Source organism: Microcaecilia unicolor, chromosome 9 (genome assembly GCF_901765095.1).
Source record: "Microcaecilia unicolor chromosome 9, aMicUni1.1, whole genome shotgun sequence".
NCBI lineage: Eukaryota > Metazoa > Chordata > Amphibia > Gymnophiona > Siphonopidae > Microcaecilia > Microcaecilia unicolor.
In genome coordinates, this window is record NC_044039.1 from 129,501,060 (window position 1) to 129,524,561 (window position 23,502).

General features: G+C 42.3%; 1 protein-coding gene across 3 annotated transcripts in view; it reads left to right on the plus strand.

Moving 5' to 3' along the window:
* The window catches only part of MTA1 (metastasis associated 1), a 537,170-nt gene that overhangs the window by 273,884 nt on the left and 239,784 nt on the right, over nt 1-23,502 (plus strand). For all 3 annotated transcript variants that reach the window (XM_030214000.1, XM_030214002.1, XM_030214001.1), the window contains 2 exons: nt 3,967-4,066; nt 16,898-17,086. In XM_030214000.1, the coding sequence (XP_030069860.1) occupies nt 3,967-4,066; nt 16,898-17,086 (289 nt within the window). The remainder of the gene's footprint in view (nt 1-3,966; nt 4,067-16,897; nt 17,087-23,502) is intronic.

Below are 23,502 nucleotides of genomic sequence, written 5' to 3' on the forward strand. Positions count from 1 at the left end.
TGTGTGCACACAGGTAATATTGAAAAGATGTATGCACTTAGGAGTGTAGCAGCCTGAGGTGTTCAGCAATAAGGAGTGTTTGCCTGAATTCACAGTGCTTATTTGTTTATTAATTGATTTAAAAGATTTCTAGTCTGCACATCTACCATTCTGAGGAGAGAACTACTTACATGCAGAATAATAATTCCAAGTATATATACCATGATCAAGTATGTAATGTCACGTTCATTGTTGATTTGATCTTGAAATGATAATTAATATGACTGTTGGGCAGACTGGATGGACCATTCAGGTCTTTATCTGCTGTCACTACTTCACTCAAATCACAAAGAAACATAGAATCACATAAATATGTAAAATGAAAAATTTCTGATCAAAAATTAAAGCAAATGAAACAAAAAAACCCATTAGGTAGAAGTGTTAAATGCTCAGTGAAACAAAATAGTTTTTAATGCTTTCTAAAATTCATTGAAGCTTCTTAAAGGTAGAGAGTTCCATAACCTTGGTCCTGCAATATAAAAAATACAATTTCTGTATACCTCAAGATAAACATTCTTAAAAGACGGAACATCAAGCACATTGGACAAAGCAGACCTCGAAGACCAAGATGGTTAGTGTAGATTTGAATTAGCTGCAGTCTCAAGAGAGATTTCTCCCCCTGTTTTACTAACATTGCTAGCAGCTGCCATGCACTAATGCCGATACACTTTGAATGGACTGTGTCGGTATTGCCGCGCGGCTTAGTAAACAGGGAGGTCTATTACTTATCCCTTAATTCTAAAAGCAATATTTTATATTGTACCCTGTACTCATCCTAAAGACATAGGCTTCTGCATTCGGTATTAACTGTAATGACCGTAAAGCATATTTGCATAAACCAAAAAGCAAAAGTTGCAATAATCAAAATGGGGCATCACTATGTTTTGATTCACCATGCAAAAATCTTTGAGAGACAGTCCTTCAACGAGTTTTAATTTGAAAATACTGTACTAATTACTCTGAGATTTCATATTAAGAAATGGATCAATCCAGGCACCCAAAGATTTAAATGCCTGAACCCTGCTACACAAGGAAACTAAAGCTCGTAATGGACATAACATAACTCCTCTCTACAATTTCCAAATGTGTCTTTAATACATGAACCTTATTCTTCCACAACATCACTTTGTATTTGTTCTTACCGGACTTGGCAAACGCCTTACAGTACTATGAGGCATGTAGTGGAGGAGTGGCCTAGTGGTTAGGGTGGTGGACTTTGGTCCTGGGGAACTGAGGAACTGAGTTCGATTCCCGGCACAGGCAGCTCCTTGTGACTCTGGGCAAGTTACTTAACCCTCCATTGCCTGCCGCATTGAGCCTGCCATGAGTGGGAAAGCGCGGGGTACAAATGTAACAAAAATAAATAAATAAATTTCACTGGCTTCCGATCAGGTACCGCATAAATTTTCAAACATCCACCAAGCCCACTATCCAACAATGTCTAGTCCAGGTCAGAAGTATCTGGCAAGATTCCAAAGAATATTTCATTTTATCATTTGTGATATGCTTATAGTTGAATCTCCCAATTGTGCAAGTTTCTCCTGTAATTTCTCACAATCCAGTTAAGATTTTAAAATTTTGTGTGTGGAAATTTGAACACCTCATTTGTTCCCCTTTTCTAGATTATTTATAAATATATAAAAATTACTGTTCCCAATAAAGATCCCCTGGGCACTCTGTTATTTGGCTTTTTCCATTGAGAAAACTGACCAATTGTCCTGTTTCCCATCTTTTCACCACAAATGCTTTAATGCTTTAAAAAACAAACTGGCAAATGCTTCGCAATACTTCCTCGGTGAGTTCGGTTTCAGATGGTAAGTATAAGATGCAAGTCCATGTACAAAGATGTGATCAATCAAAACAAAATGTATAAGAATCTATTTCAATCACATGGATTTGATTGTTTTTGGAGGCAGTAGAAAATTTCATTCCTGCCAAGCTGTTTTTTTTTTTTTAAAAGCATATAGTGGTCAACTAGAAACTACTTGCTGGGCAACATTTTCAAATTAGACCTAGTTGTGTGTGTAATTCAGCCATATGTTTTCAGTGCAGATTTTCAGTTGCCTAAAAGCATGCATACAATTTCATGACTTACAGCATGTTCAAAAATGGATATCTGAGATTGTGAACTGAGGCTGTGTTAGATTTATGCATGAAACATGAATGTAAAGAGTTTAAAAAACAGCATGTTAATTTGGGTAAATTTGTGCTTCATTTTGCATTGTGGAAAGTTGCACGCACATTTCAAATACACAGCATTCCAGTTTTCAAGACATCTTGTGCATTAACAAGAAAACCTCTGGTTGATATTCAGCCAGTGGCAGTCAGTGTTTCTTTTTTTTTTTTTTTTAATTTTTTTAACAGTGACTGGTGGCTAAATTGATGTCCTGACACTGAACATCCGGGGCTAATTGTCCCTGTGTTGGCTGCCAGACCTTGTGTACGTCCTAGCCAATATTCAGCTGGGGCCCACATAGGACAAGTTTGCAGGCCCAAACTATATCGGCCAGGACCTGCATGGGGGTGAAAGTGCCCTCAGCCCCACTCTTTATGATTTATTCTCCCCCCCCCCCCCCCCCCGACCTACCTGAAGTCCCTTGTGGTCCAGCAGGGGCAGGAACAAAGCCTACTTGCTCCTACCCCTTATGGCTACAACGCCAAAATAGCTGCCACAACGTACTCCTGAAGTATTGTGAGGCTACCGCTAGAGGTCTCTGCAGCTGTTTTGGTGTCGCAGCCGTTAGGGTAAGGAGCGAGTGGGCTTTTTTTCTGCCCCCATCGACCCCACTGAACCAGGCCGAGATTGGGTGACAGAGCCGGTGGTGGGAGGCGGGGCTGGTGGTTGGGAGGTGGGGATAGTGCTGGACAGAATTATGCGGTCTGTGCCAGAGCCGGTGGTGGGAGGCGGGGATAGTGCTGGGCAGACTTATACGGTCTGAGCCCTGAAGAGGACAGGTACAAATCAAGGTATACAGAAAAAGTAGCACATATGAGTTTATCTTGTTGGGCAGACTGGATGGACTGTGCGGGTCTTTTTCTGCCGTCATCTACTATGTTACTATGAAGGAAAAGTCCATTGATCGTTATTAAATTTTTGGGTTTTTGCCAGGTTCTTGGGGCCTGGATTGGCCACTGTCGAGACAGAGTGCTGGGCTTGATGGACCTTTGGTCCTTTCCCCAGCGTGGCTGTGCTTATGGAGGCAGATTGTAATGAGTGGGGCTGCTTTTTGTTGAGGGGTGGGTGGGAGGCAGATCAAAGAGGACTGAGGAGCACTTTAACCTTTTTGAGGATGCCGTCCGATTATTCAGGGCTGTCACTCATATAGCTACTGGCTGAATTTTGGACAGCTTTGAGCAGTCCTAAATTCACCCAGTTAGCTATGCTAGTGCTGGCACTTAATATTTCTGACACCTCCCCAACTCTGCCCCCTGTAGTGCCCATGACCTGCCCACGTTGGAAATGGCTGGTTAAGTGCCGTAGAATGTCAGCAGTTGGGTGGCCACAATTGAATTAAGTGGGCAGGAACCTTTTTGTCCATTTAAATCACTTCAGATATCGGGTGGCTTGTTTTCATGATTTGTTTTAGATGAATCAGCAATCAGAATAGGAAATGAACTGATTCAGAATCAAGTTGAATAATTGGCAAAGGAGAATGCCTATTCTCAGGAAGATACAAAATAGCTGCAACTGTAGGCTATGAAACTCAGTGATGTAGCATCTATAATGATGTATATCTGCAGGGAAAAGAACATGGATAAAAGGTACTAATTATTAAATTTCAGCTCCTATGGAAGTTAGAAGCAAATATCTCAGAAATGAATGGACAACAGTAAATTAATATTGTTCAATTTTCCAAACTGCAGTCTTCTATTGTTAGCATTCAGCTTACACTTGAATATAATTTTTGTTCTTTGATTTTTATCCAGCTCTGTAGGTACATTTGCCCGTGCATTAGACTGCAGTAGTTCAGTCAGACAGCCAAGCTTACACATGAGTGCTGCAGCAGCTTCACGGGACATCACACTGGTAAGAATAGAAGGTGGTAAACCTGTAGGTTGTTTGGAGGAAGATGTATGTACCATGCAGCAAGAAGTAAACATTTGCTGACTGTTCAAGTATTCAAAGTAGAGCAATTCTCCAACAGATTTATATATATTTTGTTGAGTTTGAACATTATGTTGAAGCCAATATTGTGTTAAATTAGACTTACTGGTTAATTATATCCAAGGATGGGAAACATTTCAAGGCAAACACTGTCACAAAAGCATTTTTTAACTATAAGGACTAACTTGATGATAAGGAGAAAAAATGATATCCTACCACCCTAAGGTGGGGAAGTAGTCAAGGTGAGGTAAAAATGGAACTTTACCATACCTTGAAGTACCACAGGAGTAACCAACCTGCAGGATTTCTGTTGCTGACTCCAGTGGTAAAAAGACCTAACGCCTGCGAGCCACCTCACAAGCAGTTAGTCCATTGGCCTGGGAGCATTGAGCCACCAAGTCATGGTCTGATGCTTCTGAGCCATCTCTAAAAAGGGCAGCAGCTATAGAAAAAGTCCCCTGCATGGCACCCCACCCCAACATAAAAATTATAAATAAATATATAAAAAATACAAAAGGAAAAAAAATAACAAAAGATATGTTACACTTACATGGGGGGGAAAACAAGCAAGGATCTCTAAAAAGATTTGTGGGGTGACCCGGAGCAGGGGGGAAGAGGGATGCCTAATATCACATGGTATTATCAGGTGGCTCAACTCAACCAGATAAGCGGCATGGTCCAAGGGTGAATGTTTGTCAGGAGTTCAGCTGGAGCAAGAGTTTACAGTGGACAGAGATCTGGGGGAGGGGGGAGTTTGTGGGCTTCCAGATTAAAGGGAAAAGCAAAAATTACGGACAGAGTAACCCTTTTGTGGCCCATCTGATACATATCTGGGAATTGGTGAAGCATAAGTTTAGGAGGGGGGCAGAAAGTGTCCACCGTGGTGCAGATAACGCAAGAGCCCGAGTTTCGGGCAGGGGAAGAAGGAGGAGTATTAAAGAATGGGGGCGAAAAGGATTGAGGAGATTTTCAGATTTATTTGAAGATAGGGAGATGCAGCAATTTGGGGAACTTCAACAGAAATTTGGGCTGTCTGAAACTGATCAGTTTGCCTACTATCAGATTAGGACTTTTATGAGAGGGCAAGGGTGGTTGAAGGTTGACTCCCTGGAGGGGGAAGTTGTGGAGAATCTGTGGGAAACGTTGGCCACTGGGAGGCGGGGCATTTCTCGACTTTATAAATATTTGAAGGGTGATTTGAAGGGCAAACTACCTTTTATGAGGGCCTGGGAACGGGATCTACAAGAGGACATCAATATGACAAAATGGGAAATGTGTGTAGAGGTGAAAAAAGCATCAATTTGTGTACTTATTAAGAGAATGCCTACAAGGTGTTAAGTAGATGGTACTATACACCCGACCGGGTAAACCGTATGTATCTTAATGTTACGGAATGGAATGTTGCAGATGTAAATTGGAACAAGGGAGTTTTTTTCACATATGGTGGGGCTGTACTCTTATTAGAGCATTTTGGGAGACCGTAATTAAGAAATTAAATCTATTCCTAAGAAGTGCATTACCTCTAGATCCAAAATGGTGTTTATTGGGGTGGGGAAATAAAGCAGGCCAGAAGTGGGAACGTAGGATTAAAAGAATGGGGACAGCGGCAGCAAAGACAGTGATAGCAGCACACTGGAGACAATCAGTTGGTCCATCGCTGAAGGACTGGTTATCAAGCTTGGGACATTGATGGTATTGGAACAACTTACTGACCGCAGGAGTGGACGATATAATCCGCAAGCAAAGAATGGACAGAACTAGCAACTATTATGGAATCAGAGACTTGGGGGGGGGGGGGGTTGTAGAGGTCAGAACCTACATGTTGGATGAAGTAGGGAGGGGGGAAGGGGGGGGGGGGGTCATGATTGATGACTAGATGACACGCAACTATGTTTCACTAGACGTTGTAGTTTAAAGTTTGTAACTTGTTGAGGGAAACGTGTATTATTGTGATTGGTTATAAGGTAAACTGAATAAAAATTTGAATATAAAAAAAAAATAACAAAAGAAAAGGCACTCAAGAAAAGCAGCTTAAAACAAAGTACATTATTTCAAAACCTGTCAAAATAGCAATGGGGCCCTTTTACTGAAGTGTGCTAGAATCTGCGCTTAATTCAGGATTTTACCTAAGCCCAGATTGAAAAAAAATATTTTTATTGCAGGTTGTGTGATAGTTACCATTGGCACATTAAGTGCTTTTGCATTAACTGTGCATTAGCCAGTTAGTGCACAGTAAATATTATGTGCTAGCTGTCTAACACTTCCATGGCACACCCTCTAAAAGAAAATTACTGAAAGATTTTGCAGTGTTTGGAAACAGGGAAACTACTGCAAACCCCCTTAACACAATTTTGCAGTGTTCGGAAACAGGGAAACTACTGCAAACCCCCTTAACACAGTTGCCTGTTTTGCATGTTAACCATAATTTAAGTGCTTAGCACATTTAATGAAAAGGTCCCACTGTCTTTGTTTATAGTATAGAGTAAGCTGCCAGACCTTTCTAAATTAGTAAGAAGAATAGTATTTCCACAGTGAATGTGCTTGATAACTGAAGCAATCTGGCAAGTATATTCCAAGTAGATAATCCTTGGTGGAGAAATCACTATTAATTTTATTCCTGATACCTTGGTGACCATCCAGGGAAATGGAAATCAGCAGTTCTGACAGATCAAAAGGTTGATTGATCAGTAAGATCAAGGATCTTAAATTTTATTCAAAATCATTTGAGAGCCAGTGATCTCCATCAACAAAGGGGTCGCTTTATCATGTTTACATGTGTCACACAAAGCCTGGATTAGCTTGTCTAACAACGGTGGCAGAGATGACCTAGGAACAAGGCACTGTCCGTAATCCAGGGATTCCTCAAACCTAGTCCCTCGGGACACATCAGCCAGCCAGGTTTTTAGGATATCCACAGAATATGCATAAGAAATTTGCATGCACTACCCCTCCATTTTATACAAATCTCTCATGCATATTCATTGAGGGTATCCTGAAAACCGGATTGGCTAGTCCCGAGGACTAGGTTAAGAACCATTGCCAAAATCAAAACCATTCAGTACACATATATAAATCAGTCTTTACTATATAAGGACATAACACTTGTATCTTTATGTAAGAAGAAGAAAGAAATCTTAGTCAAATTAGAGATGTGATTCTGGAAGTCAGAATCACTCATTATTCCTAATTAAAATGATTGTATCTTTCAGCTATACATGGATCCAAATTAGGGAGATTCTAATCTCGTTAGCCCTAATGCTTCCCATATATACAAATTCCATTTCAGTCTATTATTGGTAAGCCAGGCCACAAAAGCTTTAAGACAGGAGTTTAGACTGGTGAGGGCAACAGAAGAATAATTTGTAAAATATGTTTCAGATTTTCTGCTTACAGATAATTTTCTCAAACAGAGTAGCCAATGGGGCTAAAACATATGAAATAGAGCAGGATCTAGAATGGACCCCTGAGGTACCCCACACAACTTTTGTGGATGAGAATAATTATATTCTATGCAGGAATGAAACTATAGTACTTCAGGGCTATGATGCAAAGACCTAGATCGAACAAACACAATGATAACTGATGATCCATGATCATCAAAAACAGAACTAGGATCCAATGATACCAACAAAGCACACTTACCACTATCTAAGTTACCAGCAATCTCATTAACAAGTGATACCAAAGAGGTTTGATACTATGATTACAGAAGGGCAGCCAGCATTAACATTCTCACGGTCAGGGTTATGAGAAAATTAATTGGGAAGGGGGCAGGAATAAAGGGTCAGTGGTGGTGGGGGATTCATGGGATAGTTTACATAGAGGAATGAGGGGTTCTAATAGTGTGAATACTAGAAGAGAAGAGCAAGTTGAATTTGAATTTGACCTGGCTGGATAGGGTAGCCAATATCAAGATCACATTCCTTTACTACTTTCTATTACTCCCAGTGGAAGTAGCTTTAAAGTTCTGAAGCATATACAAAGAGAATTTGGGGTACATTTGGAAAAGAGGGTCATTGTAGGCAGTGAGAGAAATTCTTTTTAGGAATAATAAATTTAAGAGGTTAACAGTCCCACATAGTGATATATGTGTTGTAGCAGCCCAGATTAAGGCAGTATGGGAGGAGATGGGCATAAATAGGGAGAAGGAGTAGGTCAGAATAGAATAGCAGCAGGAACAGGTTGGAGAGGTTCTATTGGAGGAATTAGTGTGGGCACCCTGGCTTTCAGACAGAGTGAAAACAATTAATGAATCCATTCACCAAGCTGAAAGTGGGCATATGGGCAAAGGACAGGCTAGGGTTCGTAGGGGAAAACCTTACAGAGTTAACTCCTATATGTAATAATGATAATTTTATTCTAGGTGTGATGTATAATCAGTTTTAGGAGTGGGAATGAAAAAGGTTAGCTTGAATTGGGCAGCTGGTTTCACAAATGGGGAAGACTGGGGAGTTTTGAGGTGATGCAAGAGCAGTTTGATATGTTACCAAGGGATTTTACACTATAAGCAGCTGAGAAATTAATATAAATGTGTGTTGGGGAGAATAGGACCTTCTTAAAGGATTGGTTGTGAAGCGTAATGGGAGTCTGGAGGGATACCCGCATGCTTCTATGGGCCATACAAGATTTGGAGGTGAAACTTGTGACAGAAGAAAAGGACTTTGGCAGGGTTGTGGAGAAAGAGACATTTGCAGCAGGAGGGCCTAAAAGCAGGAAAATTGCTGTAAATCCTTGTACACAACAGCCTCGATATTCAGAGCCATTTAATGCTGGAGAGGCTCCTGGATGCTTAAAATCGCTTGGTCAGAGCTACTGTCAATATTCAGCAGCATGTACCGGACATTGCAGCTGAATATTGGCTGCTAACAGCTGACCTCTAATCACAAGATAGGGATGGTTTCAGGGCGGTGATTGGGTGGAGTATGGTTAGTGGCGATATTCAGGTCACTAACTGGCTTAGGTAAGTGCATAAAGTTTAGACAGACAAAAGGAGTTGTCCTAATTTTGTGCCTCACTGTACTTCATGTTTGGAGAGTCACAGTATGATTATCTGCTTTGAGGTTTCTTGCTGGGTGAGCATGCTCAAGCTGGTCTAAGTTTATAGCACACAAAGTGGCAGCATTTCGGCATTTAATTGCATGCAGCTGGAAGCAGGTGAGGGTGGTTTCATCAGGAGGGATGCAGATCAGGTTATGGAAATTGAGTATTATTGGCATTGTAGAGGAAAGCAGTATTGGGCTGTTTGGGTTTTCCTTTCATAGTGGTATAAGAAGCAAAGGTGGTGAACAGTACAGCAAAGGAGTGAGGACTATTCTGATAGAGGAACAGCGGAGGTCTGGTTTAAGGCGGGAGAGGGAGGAAGGGTGGAGGATATACGTTTAGTGCTTGGAATTTGGAGAGGTTGATGGAGCTCCAGAAGTGAGCAATCTGAAGAAGTTATATATGATAGGGAAAAGGAGGGGGAGAGGGCTAATAAGATCTGATAATTGCAGTAGGGATTCTCAGTCTGGGGTACTCAAGCAATTAAACAGTTTGGATAGAATCAGAGGAGGAGAGGGAGGAGTAGGGTCCTCTATATGGGTAATGTGGTACATAGAGCCCGGTGCCTGACTCACGAGTATGGAACCAGCAGTCTTTCGGTTTCTGTAGAGCCAGAGAGGTTGTGTTTTTGATTTCTCCTCAGCACGAAATCCTTTGCTGTTTTGGTGCCTTCCCTTTTTTGGAACATATTTTTTGGTATATTATCTTTTTCTGTCATAATTGTTTAGTTTAATCATTTGTTCCTTTAATCATTTTTTAACCCGAGTGGGGCTCTGAGCCCTTTTCCAGGTATGGGATCACTCGAGCTCCCCTGGCCATAGAGCTTTTGACCTCGGATTGTCTATTTTTCCCTCCATGTCATTGAGGGTGCCAAGCAGCTTTAAGAAGTGTAGTCGGTGCAATGGGACATTTCAGGCAAAGACCCCCATAACTGGTGTGTTCAGTGCCTAGGTTCAGACCACCAAGACATTCACTTAACCTTCTATAACTACCCTAATCACTCCCTTCCTCTTCTCTCTTCCCTACTTAATCTTGGCACAATACTAACTGTATCTGATACCCTAGAACGACAATGATAATAAAACTATGTAAGCCACATTGAGCCTGCAAATAGGTGGGAAAATGTGGGATACAAATGCAATAAATAAATAAATAAATAACCTCTTCCAGCGTATGCAGGCGAGGTCCCTTAAGTCTGCAAATTTGGTGTCAAAAACTTTCTGATTCTGCATCGAGCATGCAGGAGACAGAGCACTCAACACCAAACCTGCATCAACATCGGGTGAACCAACGGAACATCAAGAGGATGCTACATCGGATTCGATTTCACGTTCACATTGGGACTCAACGTCGTCGTCGTCAGTGCTCCATGCATCGAGGGACTTGTAGTTCAAATAGCCTAAGAAGCATCACTATCAATCTCTCTCCAGGCACTCGGCCCATACCTCCCCTACATCGATATCCTCGATGCATGGGAAGCGTCCATGCCGCAATGACCACTCTCCAGCTCATATTACATCGAGAGCTTTCAGGGTCTTCTAGATCTTATAGGGGTATTTCCCTGTGATCTAGCCTGAGCTGGTCTTGGCCTATACAAGCCTATGACAGCTTGGTACAATAAGATGGCTGCTGCAACCCTCTGACCTGAACATCTCTGTGTCAACAAGATCCAGCTTCAGCTTGTGGAAAATCACTGACAGGCTTGCTGAAGCCAAGGACATTCTGTGTTCCAACCATCCCCCTTCTATCTCTGAGACGCTGGGAAGGGAGTCATACTCATGGCACCAGAAGTTACCATCTCCAAGGTCACAAAACAAAGAACTCTTCTTGCCCATGCACTGGACTGTACGAGAGGCGAATTGGTCCAGGCTATCACCCGACAGAGAGGTCTGGAAGAGTGAGAGAAGGGGGTTAGTCGGAGACCCTCAGAGGAGGAGTACCTGTGAAGGACCTGAGAAATCGAGCAAGGCTCGGGGTGAGCTAGAGACTGTATGATATCAACCTTGTGACCTGCATAATTGGTGCAAATACCTGTGGCAGAGATTTTGGCTCTGATAACCAACGGAGAGACGGGAACCTGCTTGTTTGCTGAGAAAGACCTGCACCACATAAGACACAGACAGCTGAGTTAGCATCTGGGGAGATTCTGCTCCGGTCTTATCTGAAGCCGTCATCAGGACAGCGTGGTAAGATCACAGTGATATATTTCCTAGTCTGGGGTTAAGCAGTGGTTTTATCTAAGTACGACTGGTTTGTCAGCTCTTGGTCAGGGACAGCTGCTAATGTGCATTTTGCATAAGATGTGATGTTTTCATAAGGATCATTAGGATATCATTTGTACTGTTCTAATCATTACTGTACATAGTCTCAGGATAATCAGAGTATAGTTAGACAATATATTTTGTTAGTGTGCATATCAGTAAGAGATATTATATTGCATATACGCTATTGCAGAGTGTCTTTTTCTACCTGTAATAAAATAGAATAATTGTCATCTGTGACGTGGCTTTGGTTCTTTGGCGGGGAACAAAACACTGGCAGCAACAAGGTTCCTTTATAATATTTCCCCTAAGCTGAGCGGGAACCTTGTAATAAGTATTATCAGGGAATAATTATTGCCCTAATTACTTATTTTCATCCTACAATCTCCTACACCTGCATAGGCTATCTTTCCTTCTGTGTCCACTCTGGTTTCTCAGCCGGAACTGACACCTACCCCTTAATGATGAAATCTGGGCTATGCTCAAAGAAGAGCTTTCAGGGCTACTGCAATTGCAGTGTATACAGGCAATACAGGGTGCTTGCGCCTGCCTCAGCCCAGCTACATTGGAGAGACAGTCATGGGAGAGGTCCTGCACACCAGCTCGACATCGATTGTTAGGCGCAGCCTGTACCTGACTGACATGTGCGTCATCATTGGCAGAAGAGTTTTCTCCATCATCAAAAGCTCATATTCCTTGATGCACCTCAATGCAAAGCTGAAGTTATGGTCAACACACTCTTTCCCCGTACTCCTCATGAGTAGTCAAATGCAGACCTCTCCTGGGAAACAGATCAGGACCCACAGGATCTCTCAGATGAGGAGTCCTATGGCATTCCATCTGATCCTTCTCCACCACCTCAGAGGCATAAATCTTCTCCAGAAAGTATATTGTTTCCTGGTGTTCTCAATGACATGGCTCAAGCTATACCTTTTAAACTAGAAACAGAGGAAGAACCTTGTTTAGAGCTTTTTGAAGTAATACATTATGACTCTCCACCAATAGAGGGTATTAAGTTCCCCTCCATTCTGTTATAAAAAGTACCCCTCTGACAGTACAGATTGCCCGAAAGAAAATTGACACAATGAATAGAATACAAAAATGTGGAGGGCTGGAAAAAACGCAACTACCACATCATTCTTCAGTGGTAGAGTCCACTTTAAAATGCACTCACAGTGCCAGATCTTATCCTTCTGCTCCTACAGGCAGAGAAACAAGAACATTAGACTTTTTTGGCAGAAAAACTTTTCAAGCATCAATGCTAACCAATTGCATTTTGGATTATCAGCTTTATTCTACCATTTACTTAAAATCTTTAATATAGAATACTCTATCAATTGCAGAATTCCTTCCCCCTGACAAACAAGAAGAATTCCAGAAACGTCACAGAAAACTTCTTGACTGTTAAAGAGTGATAAATCACCTGGATCAGATGGCAAACACCCCAGGATACTGAAAGAACTCAAATATGAAATTATTGATTTGTTGTTAGTGATCTGTAACCTGTTGTTAAAATCATCTGGAGTACCTCAAGATTGGAGAGTGGCCAATGTAACACCGATTTTTAAAAAGGGTTCTGAGGTGTCAAATTCATATGAGGCCTTCTTCATATCATATCTCCAGTACAAAAGCCAGAAGTTCATGGTACATTAATGTTCTGCTTTCTGCTCTCATCAAACAGATTTTTGAGCCAGTGGAACCCTCATTATTAAAGAATCTCACATGGAAAGTATTTTTCCTAGTAATGGTTACCTTATGCAGAAGAATTAGTGAATTTCAAGCCGCAATCACATGAATCATGCATTCAGTTTCTTCAGGATAAGGTGATCTTGTTCTACTCAAGATAATCACATCTCTTCATATGAATGCAGAAATACCTAAGATAATCACATTCCTTCTTATGAATGCAGAAATAGTGTTGCCTATCTCCTGACTTAAGCTTCATAGGCACTAGCATGAAGAAGCTTTTTTACTCTGTAGCCTGTAAAACAATCTTGCATACTGCCTGAAGAGGACAAAATCTATTAGGAAGTTTACACAGCTGTTCATCTACTATGACGTTAATAAAAGTGGTGTTAACTGTACTCTAGCCAATTAGCTGGCTGCATGCTTCCATTACAATCTAGCTGGTATTCCTCCCACCAGAAGAGTTAAATCTCACCAGAGCAGAGCCATTGCTGCTACCATAGCTTCATAGGTGCCCAGTATAAGAGGCTTGTGGAGGCTAAGCCTACCCAGCTGCAAGCAGACCTAACAAGCCTCCTCATAGTACCATGTAGCACTACGCAACACAACAGGAAAGACAGAGCAAGAATCCATTAGTTCTGCAGCCTGCAGGACCTGTCATCATCATCGGGTTTCTGCACTGCCGCATTCTCTCTCTCCCCCCCCCCCCCCCCCCTTTATCGTCAACTCTCACACACTGTAGTGGTCGGCACTGTAACGATCATGGCAAGCCTGCCTTGAGGACTCAGCCTTCCCTCCATTACATGTCCCGCCTCCTCTGATTCAACTTCCTGCTTCCGTAAGGGCAAGAGGAAGAAGGCTGAGTCCTTGAGGCAGGTCTGCTGTGATCACTAGAGCGCAGACCGCTATTGGTAGCACTACACCTTGCAGCAGGAAGACATACAAGACAAGTGTAGGACTGCTTCTTTGGGAGAGTGGGAGAGTGGGACTAGGGAGAGACTGAAACTGAGGGGCCTGGGGGGGGGGGGGGGCAAGAGAAGAGACAGGGAAAGATAATGGATGGAATGGACACTGACCTTGGTGGGGAAGAGAGAGAGGGATGGAATGTACACTGACCTTGGTGGGAGAGGGGGAAGAGAGAGAGATGCAAGTGCTGCTCTGATAGACAGGGAAGGGACGGGAAAAAAGGCTGGACTAGGGGAGAAGAGACGGGAGAAGATGTTTGGATGGAATGGAAGAGAGAGGAACAGACACTGGCCCCAGAGTAGTGGGGAGGGACAGGCGGGAAGAGGTGCTGAACTTAGGAGGGAGAATGCAGTCAGGTGGATCAGCAGGGGAGGGATGAGAGAGAGAGAAAGACAACTGGACTGGGAGAGGGGAACAGAGGGGAAAAATGCTGGATGGAAAAGAGGGGGAGAGACACTGGATTCAGGAGGGAGAAATACTGGACTATGAAGGGGTGGTGGGAATTGAGGGGGAGAGATACTGACCCCAGAGTAGGGGATGCAGAAGAAAGAATAGAGTCACAGAGAAGAGATGCTGGGCTTCGAGGGAGCACAGGGACACAGAAGGGCATTGCTAGTCAGAAAAGGGATAGGGGCACATAGGGGTAATTCTGGACATGGGGGGCAGGAATAGGGGACACAGGGGCAATGCTAGACATGGGTGGCGGGAATAGGGACACGGGGGAAAATTGCTGATAACAGGAAGAGGGATAGGGACATGGGGGAAATGTAGGACAGGTCAAGGTAGGGATACAGAGGTGAAATGCTGAACATAGGAGAGGACAGGGACACTAAGAGGGCAGATTCTAAACATGGAGAAAAGGACAGGGACACAGAGGGGAGATACTGGGCAGGACAGATAGGGACGCAGAGGGAAGATGAATGGTTGATATGGAGACAGAGGAAATGTCAAGTGGACAGAAGACCCTGCAAAGACAGGAAAAAATAGTGCAGGAAAAGAGACCCTGGGACTAAAGCGAATAGAAAAATGAAATGCTCAGACAACAAAGTTAGAAAAAAGTATTTTATTTAGAATTTATTAATTGAAATATGTTAGCTTCTGGAAATGTAGACAAAACAAGAAGAATAAAGTCCTCACAAAGTAGTCAATAATTAAAAAAAAAACCAGGGATGATAGCATTATAATTATTGGGCCCAATATTGAAAATGACTTCAAAGAGCAGGAGAGAGGCTCCTGCCCAGTTAAATTGCGTTAAGCAGCCCTATAGCAGATATTCAACTGTGCTTTCTAGTCAGTGCTGGGGCAGTCTGAGACAGAACTGGAAGTTATCCAGGCACTGCCAATATTGAGTGCTAGTGCCAGGGTACAGCTGTCCAAACTTGTCTGCATAGTTAGCCAAGTATTGGCACTGAATCTTGGCTGGCAGCCAGACAAGATCCAGATATTCAGTGCTGGTGCCAGGATTAGGTCCCGCATTGATTATCCAGGTCAAATTCAGCCCACCTTTAAAACTTTCTGACTTCACTAGCTGAATGTTAAGAAAATTTACTAAATTGCCAATTGAGATTCATATCTAGGCGGTATACAAGCAAAAATAATAATACAAAATCAAAACAATTTACAGAGTATAATTAGAACAAAGCAATACAATGCACTTAAACGAAGGGACTTTTAAAACTAAAATGTGTAGTTAGGACATTTTAAGTAATTATTTTTTGCATGTCCCATGCTAATCTTTCAATTAGCTTGTAGGATTTGCAAAAAATTAATGCAGGAGCACTTACCTCCTCCTATTTAGGAGGTGTTAAGTGCTCCCATGTTAAGTCTGTGTTGACTAGTTAGTGTGCGCTAATCAAAACTTGCTGGATAACCCTTCCATGCCTTTACCCCCACCCATGTGTTAAATAGGACAATGTCCTTTAGTAAAAGGACCCCCCAAATGTTACATTGCTGCAGTTTAAATGAAACACATATGATTGATCACTGTTTAAAAGGCTCTCTTTTTGCAGCTATGTTACTGCCTTCACTACCATACATATTATAGCCCAGATAAGTGAAGACACCCTCTCTAATAAATGACCATTGCCGAAAGTATGTGAAAAACCTACAGTACAGTCTTGATTATCCAACCTTCGCTAATCTGACCATCCAGCATGTCAAACAGACTCCCCCATTCCCCCCTGTGACATCTCATTTATTTCTATTAAAAATCTTTGTTTTAGAACAGTTTTTGAAAATTGGGAACTCTATGCCTTTTGCCTTTGTTTATGCATTGTTTAGGGGGGTTTATGCAGTGTTTTATGTATTATCCAACTTTTAATTTATCCAACAACTGGTTGTCCCATTTACGTCGGATAATTGAGACTGTACTGTAGTTATGTGAATTTTCTTTTTTAAAGGGACTTTGCTGTCACTCCATGCTGAGCAAATTTTACCATGAAATGGATGTTGGAGCACTTGGAATCAGCAGGTTCTGTTTTGCATCTGATGTGGCCTGCCTCTCCGTTTTACTAACCAGTGATATGAGATCGTGCATTGGATTATCATATAGGTTTGGATAGTATTAGATTCTGTCACTAATGTGTAGAATTTCCTTCATTTTATAGTTTGCTTTTAAGATGAGAGTATGAAGTTCAAACAAGCAATGATATACACTGTGCTCAAGATAACATCTAATTCTTAATATCTGATGAGGGGGGATCATATTTTTAAGCTTCCTTTTGTTGGAAGCAGTTCCTTTCTTAAATATCTTATATGGTGTAGGTTGACAAAGAATATTTTCCTTTTATTTACTGTTTAGTTTCATGCTATGGACACTTTGCACAAGAATGTTTATGACATTTCAAAGGCAATATCTGCATTAGTGCCACAGGGTGGGCCAGTACTGTGTAGAGACGAGATGGAGGAGTGGTCAGCCTCAGAGGCAAACCTGTTTGAAGAAGCACTAGAAAAATATGGAAAAGACTTCACTGATATACAACAAGATTTTGTAAGTATAATTAAGTATTGAGAATTACATTCCAAAAGGTAAAACACATATTACTCTGAACATACTCAAAATTTGAACATTATACAATGCAAAATAAGCTCATGTTCATAGCTTCTTCTTCTTTTTTTTTTTTTTATAATTGGGAAAGGTCTCTGAATCAAATTTCATTTTCCAATGAAAAGCAGGATGTACTGTTCTTGCTGATGGTTAATATCATCACTGTTCACTCTAAAATGAGCAGGAGTCCCTACAGTCCTGCCAGTGGGGGTGCTGTTTCACTATCGCATTTTCAGTAGTGAGGGACAGTCCAGCTCTGCAGTACTCCAGAGATCCTGCCTGTCCCTAGTGATTGAAAACACAGTATTGAAGCACCACCCCCCATTGACATCAATACAGTTGGAGTACTCCTCATCTTAGAGGGAACAGTGGATATCATTTGGCAGAGCCCAGCTTGGGAAACACTTCCCAGCGTCTATTCCAGAAGCCTTTAAAAAACAGTTTACTATGCATATGCATGTCTTTACTGTGTGGAACTGACTCGGTGTTTAGTTTTGCGTAGAGCAGTGAGGACACATGTTGCTGGTACTCCCACACAGCTCACAGTTCTCAACTTCTCATTACATTTTGAAATGTTTTTACAGTGTGTGTGTGGTAGGGAAGGGTTGTTTGTTTTTTAAGTGTTTCACTATGTAAGTCTTGTCATACAGGGCCACTGTCCTCCTAATTTCCTTATATCTCAGATTTCTCAGCACTTACGTTTTCTTACCAGACCATCTTAGGCCTTGGGCGCCTAGTTGGGGATTTTTTTCATTGAGCCATTTGATTTCACTTTGGCCATTTTTCTTGACATGTCTCAGAAAACTCCCGGAGGTTTAAAAAAAAATGTTCCAGGTGCAACAGGACCATGTCTTTCAGACACTCAACTAGTGCCTGGAGTCTGATCATTATCCCTCTTCTTATAAACTCTGTTCACAGATGTCAAGCAGAGGTATCAGGGGTCAAAAGCAGCAGTGTGAATGGATTTTGCTGCCAAGAAGTCCAGTCCATCAACATTGGAGCCATTAGTCTCTGACTTCAGGAGCTGCATCGGACACTAGAGATGCATTGATATAGAGATGGCCTCCACCTTCTTCAACATGGAGCATGGATAGGGTTTGCCAGGATAGAGCATCCTCCAATACCACCTCAAGGATGAGGAAGGATTCATTGTCTTGTTGAGGACAAGAAGCATCGGCATCAATCCCCCTCAAAGTGCGATTAAAGAGCACCAAGACATCGTGGTCATGAATGTCCTTGAAGAGCTGCTGATGTGAGGGTCACCCACCTTCCCAGGAACCAAATGGGGTACAACAGCCTCTAGCGAACTGAGACCAGGTCACTGATACTCCCCCAATGACTTAGAAGGATGTGTCCAATCTGGCTGAGTTCCCAGCCTTCATCAGTAGCAGTCCTTGAGGAGCAGCTCAGGACCATGCTCCAGAAATAGATGGAGTGACTGTTTGCCTGGCAAGAGGCTGTGGCATTGAGAGCATCAGTGCTGGCACCTCAGGGTGGTTCAGCCTACTTTGGAGGTCCATGCACTGACTGGGGAACACATCAGTACCAAGGCCTTGAAGGGCATTGGAACTGGGGTGCATCAAACCGGTGTCAATCTCCACCCCTTCGGCAGGGGGTGGGGGGAACCTCCTTGGGGAGCCAGGGCTCTTTGGTACCTCAACACCCCTGCTCCTGGCCTGACCAAACTATCAGTTGTTCAAGGCAGAGACTGAGATGTCTTAAGAGGAGTACTTTTATGAGCCTGATTTTGACCACTCCTGGGTATCTCAGGAGGCACTAGAGGTCCTTAACCTCAGACCACTCCTTCCACATAAAAGGAGAACATTATCTCCAGAGGAGCTCTCTTTTTTGATGATGTCTGTGAGATGGCTAAGTCCATCCCTTTGATTTGAAAACTAAGGATGAGCCCAGGGCCAAGACACTGGATATATTCTGTTACCCCCCCCCCCCCCCCAGAGGCTATGACAGTGCCCATGCACTGAAAACTTAAGCTTGTACAGATAACGCTGTGAGAGGCCTCCCCCCCCCCCCCCCACAATATATATGAGGGCAGTAAGAAGGTTGACTCTATGGAGTCTAGAAGGCTCCAGGATTTGAGTAGCTCTAGGTTCCTCACCATTCCGTGAGGTTGAATCCGCTCTCAAGCCAAGAGTTCCAAGACTCTGTGCTTCTGGCGAGGGAGGCTCAGACCTTAGAATCTTTTGGGAAGTTCTTCCAGAATGCTGTACTCGCTTCCCGCATAGCTTCTTTCCAGCTATTAATGAGCATATACTTGTGGAACATTGTGCTGGGTGTGGCGAAGTTTGCAGAAACTCTTTCATCAGCTAGTATCCAGAGAGCAGGAGTGTCGAAAGTACATGGTCCAGACAACATATGATGCTTTCGATATAGCATCCAGGGCATCTGCATGGGCAGTTGGTAATGAAACCCATGCGGAATGAGGTCATACTGGACATAGTATTTACAAATGGGGAGAGCATTTCTGATGTTGTTATGGGTGATCATCTGGCATCAAGTGATCACCGAATGATGTGGTTCAATATTAGGACAGGTGTGGAGAGGGTTAATTCAAAAGTGAAGGTTCTAGACTTCAAAAAATCTAACTATTGAGATGGGGGATTACCTCAAGGAATTGTTTGTTAGCTGGATGAGAACACCTGGAAGAAGTAGGAAAGCAGTGGCCAAAACTGAAAGGAACTAGTTTAAGGGCAACAAAAGTAAGAGAAAAAGGCTGCTTTGTTTCTCCAAAGTAGTGGCTGAAAGGGTAAGAAAAAGAGGTTAGTTTTAAATAAACTACAAGAGATCGCAGAAAGAGGAAGATGGGTGACAGTATCTGGAAAAACTAAGAGAGGCTGGTAAAGTAATCAGGAAAGCAAAGATGAAAATGGAAGAAAAAATAGCCAGTATAGTAAAATTTGGGTACAAGACATTTTTTTAGATAGGTTAGTGATAGGAGGAAGTGCAAAGTGGCATTGTGAGACTCGAAGATGAAGGGGAGGAATATGTAGAAGTTGATAAGGTTAAGATAAAATTGCTTAACAAATGTTTCTATTCTGTGTTCACAGAGGAAGGGCTGAAGTAGGACCACAGAAGACAAACACAAATAGGAATGGAAGTATGGTAGACCCTGAATGATTTTCAGAGGACTTTGTTTGTGAGGAGCTATCTAAATTAAAGGTGGACAAAGGGATTGTGTTAGACCGAGTAATGTTTAAAAAGAACTTGATATACTGCCTTTCAAAATGAGAATCAAAGCAATTTACAAATAATAAATACATAGAAAAGAAAAGAACTCAAATTTCCGACAGGAAAGACAACAGAAGGGCAGGAGATAGAAGAGGGGAAGAACACACTGCATACATCCAAAGGTAGTGTACGAACTTGGAAGTGCTGGCAGCTCTATTGGCTGACCTTTTCAATGCTTCTCTAGAGTCAGGAGTGGTTCTGGAGGACTGGAGGAGGGTGGATGTGGTCCCTCTCCTCAAAATCTGAAGGATGTTGGGAACTACAGACTGGCTAGTCTGGCCTCTATGGTAAGTAAGTATAATGAAAATGCTTCTAAAACGAGTAGTGAGGTTTCTGGAATCCACTGGACTGCAGGAGCCGAGGCAGCATGGTTTCACTAGAGGGAGGTTTTGTCAGACATATCTGATTAATTTCTTTGACTAGATGACCAAAGAGTTGAATCGAGAGAGCAGTAGATGTGGTGTTCTTAGATTTTAGCAAAGCCTTTGAAGTAGTTCTGGATGTGTGACTTATAAATAAACTGAGTGCTCTCAATATGGACCCTAAAGTGACTGAGTTAGGAACTGGTTGAGTAGAAGATGTCAAAAAGATAATGGTAAATGAAACTTACTCTGAGGAAAGGGATGTTTGCCACAATGATTTTTTCTTGGGCCAGTTCTTTTAACATGTTTTGTAAATAATTCTGCAGAAGGGCTGTTTAAGGAGAAATTAGATCTTACCTGCTAATTTGCTTTCCTTTAGTCCCTCCGGACCGGACCAGGATTGGACTGTTGGGTTGTGCCTGCCTACCAGCAGGTGGAGACTGAGAAAAAACTCTGACTCTAGAGAGCCAATAGGAGCCCTGGCCATGTGACCTCAGTATTTGAATAACAAAGCAGGAAAGAAAGAAAGAACTTCTGTGCCGTATGGAATCCTAGCAGCCACAAATTCCTCGGCAAAACCGAGTACTAGAGCTCGCCAGCAACTCTCACCAGAGAAGTGGCATGGCCCATTCATATTAGAGCTCACCAGCAACTCTCACCAGAGAAGTGGTATGACTCACTTAAGGTTTCATATATATTCCATCAACTGAGCTCACCAGAAACTCTCACCAGAGAAGTGGTATGACTCACTTAAGGTTTCATATATATTCCATCAACTGAGCTCACCAGCAACTCTCGGCAGAGAAGTGGTATGACATATTTAAGGCTTTATATATATTCCAGCAACTGAACTCACCAGCAACTCTCACCAGAGAAGTGGTATGACATATTTAAGGCTTTATATATATTCCAGCAACTGAACTCACCAGCAACTCTCACCAGAGAAGTGGTATGACATATTTAAGGCTTTATATATATTCCAGCAACTGAACTCACCAGCAACTCTCACCAGAGAAGTGGTATGACCCATTAAGGTTTTATATATATTCCAGCAACCGAGCTCACCAGCAACCACCAGAGAAGTGGTATGGACCACGCAAAGTCTTTTTTTTTTTTTTTTTTTAAACATTCCACGTGTGGTAAAGGAACGAATACACTTCCAAACTTAATAAAAGAATCTAAAGAGTTGATAGAACATGGGAGGGGCCTGGTCCGGTCCGGAGGGACTAAAGGAAAGCAAATTAGCAGGTAAGATCTAATTTCTCCTTCCTTAGCATCCCTCCGGACCGGACCAGGATTGGACTGTTGGGAAGTACCAAAGCAGTAATCTTACGGGAGGGACAGACATTGAGAATGTGGTAGAGTCCCTGAAGACACCCAAACTAGGATGAATACGAAGCCAAAGCTTGACGATCCAAGAACCACCAATAAACTAAATAGAATGACTACAAAGCAAAAAAGCTGAAGCTGAAAAGTCCAAGCGACGCTGAACATTGTCCCCTACCAAGTGGCCGCTATATATTGTCCCCTACCGGACTATCAGTGCAGCGCAAAGGACAGAGAGACTCAAGAAAAAAACGACTGAAAGAAGGATGACAAAGATAGAAGCAGAGCTGCCTGGCAACAAAAAACTGCAATGAATCTACCTCAGCTGAGAAGGTGGAAACCGAAATCCTAAAGTACAATACTCCAGATATTGTAGACTGTTGCTGACCTAGCAACAGATTGGAAGTATGTAAAGCCTGTCAGTGAGAAAGTACCTGATCACTAGAAGCTAAATAGGTAAAAACAAGAATGCAGTTAAATACTATGCAGAAGAAGGTACCTAAATCCTTGCTGCAAACTAGACTGAAGGTCCAAATAAACTGACAGCCGCTGCAGTTACCCAACATGGAAAAAAAATATCTCAGAGCGCAATTCAACTGAGAGAGAAAGAATCATCTGTAGCTGTTGCCTCTGCAAGCCAATCACCTGAGACTCTTGTCGTAGACCCCAATTAGTGAAAACGGGAATAAATCAACAGTAGACACTTGTTAGTACCTTTCATCTGTTAGAAACATATAGAAGTCCATAAACACTACACAGTTCCAGGAACAACATGTATAGAATGTTTGTATGTTTAGGAATCTAGCCAGGTGCTCATGGTCTGGATTGGCCGTGGACAGAAAGGTGGGCTCAATAGGACCTTTGAGCTTTTCCCAGTGTGGAATTACATATGTACTTATGTAGAACTATAAATATACATATATATTTTCACAGATGCAGCCATCAAAAAACTGGTCACTGTGTATATGCTCCTGGCATACCTGCAGGAAGAATGCTCAATCTCAACCACTAGTGAGAATACAGAGGCCAACTGAGCGGAGGGATTCCATCAGAGATAAATACCTGGATACGAGAGGGCATCTATCTCTGCCGCTGACAAGTCTTTTTAGCAAGAGAGTAAGCGAGGCACATGGAAGGTCAGAGCGAAAAGAAATAGTTGTAGAACTGGGACCTCCCCTTAAGGTACTATCCACTGAGAACTCTTTTTTTTTTTTTTTTTCAATGGTCACGAAATTGACAGAGTGAAAAGCTGCCCAAAAAAGACTACCGAGACTCCAAAGCGAATGAAGAAAAAATTCCTTCTTGGGAGCTAGAAAGTAAAATTTTACTCTGCAAAATAGAGCAAGGTAATAGCCGAAGGCCCAAGAACATCCAGAGAAAACAGAAAGTGGGACGCTTGTAGAGAAGGCAAAAACAGTCTGCGCC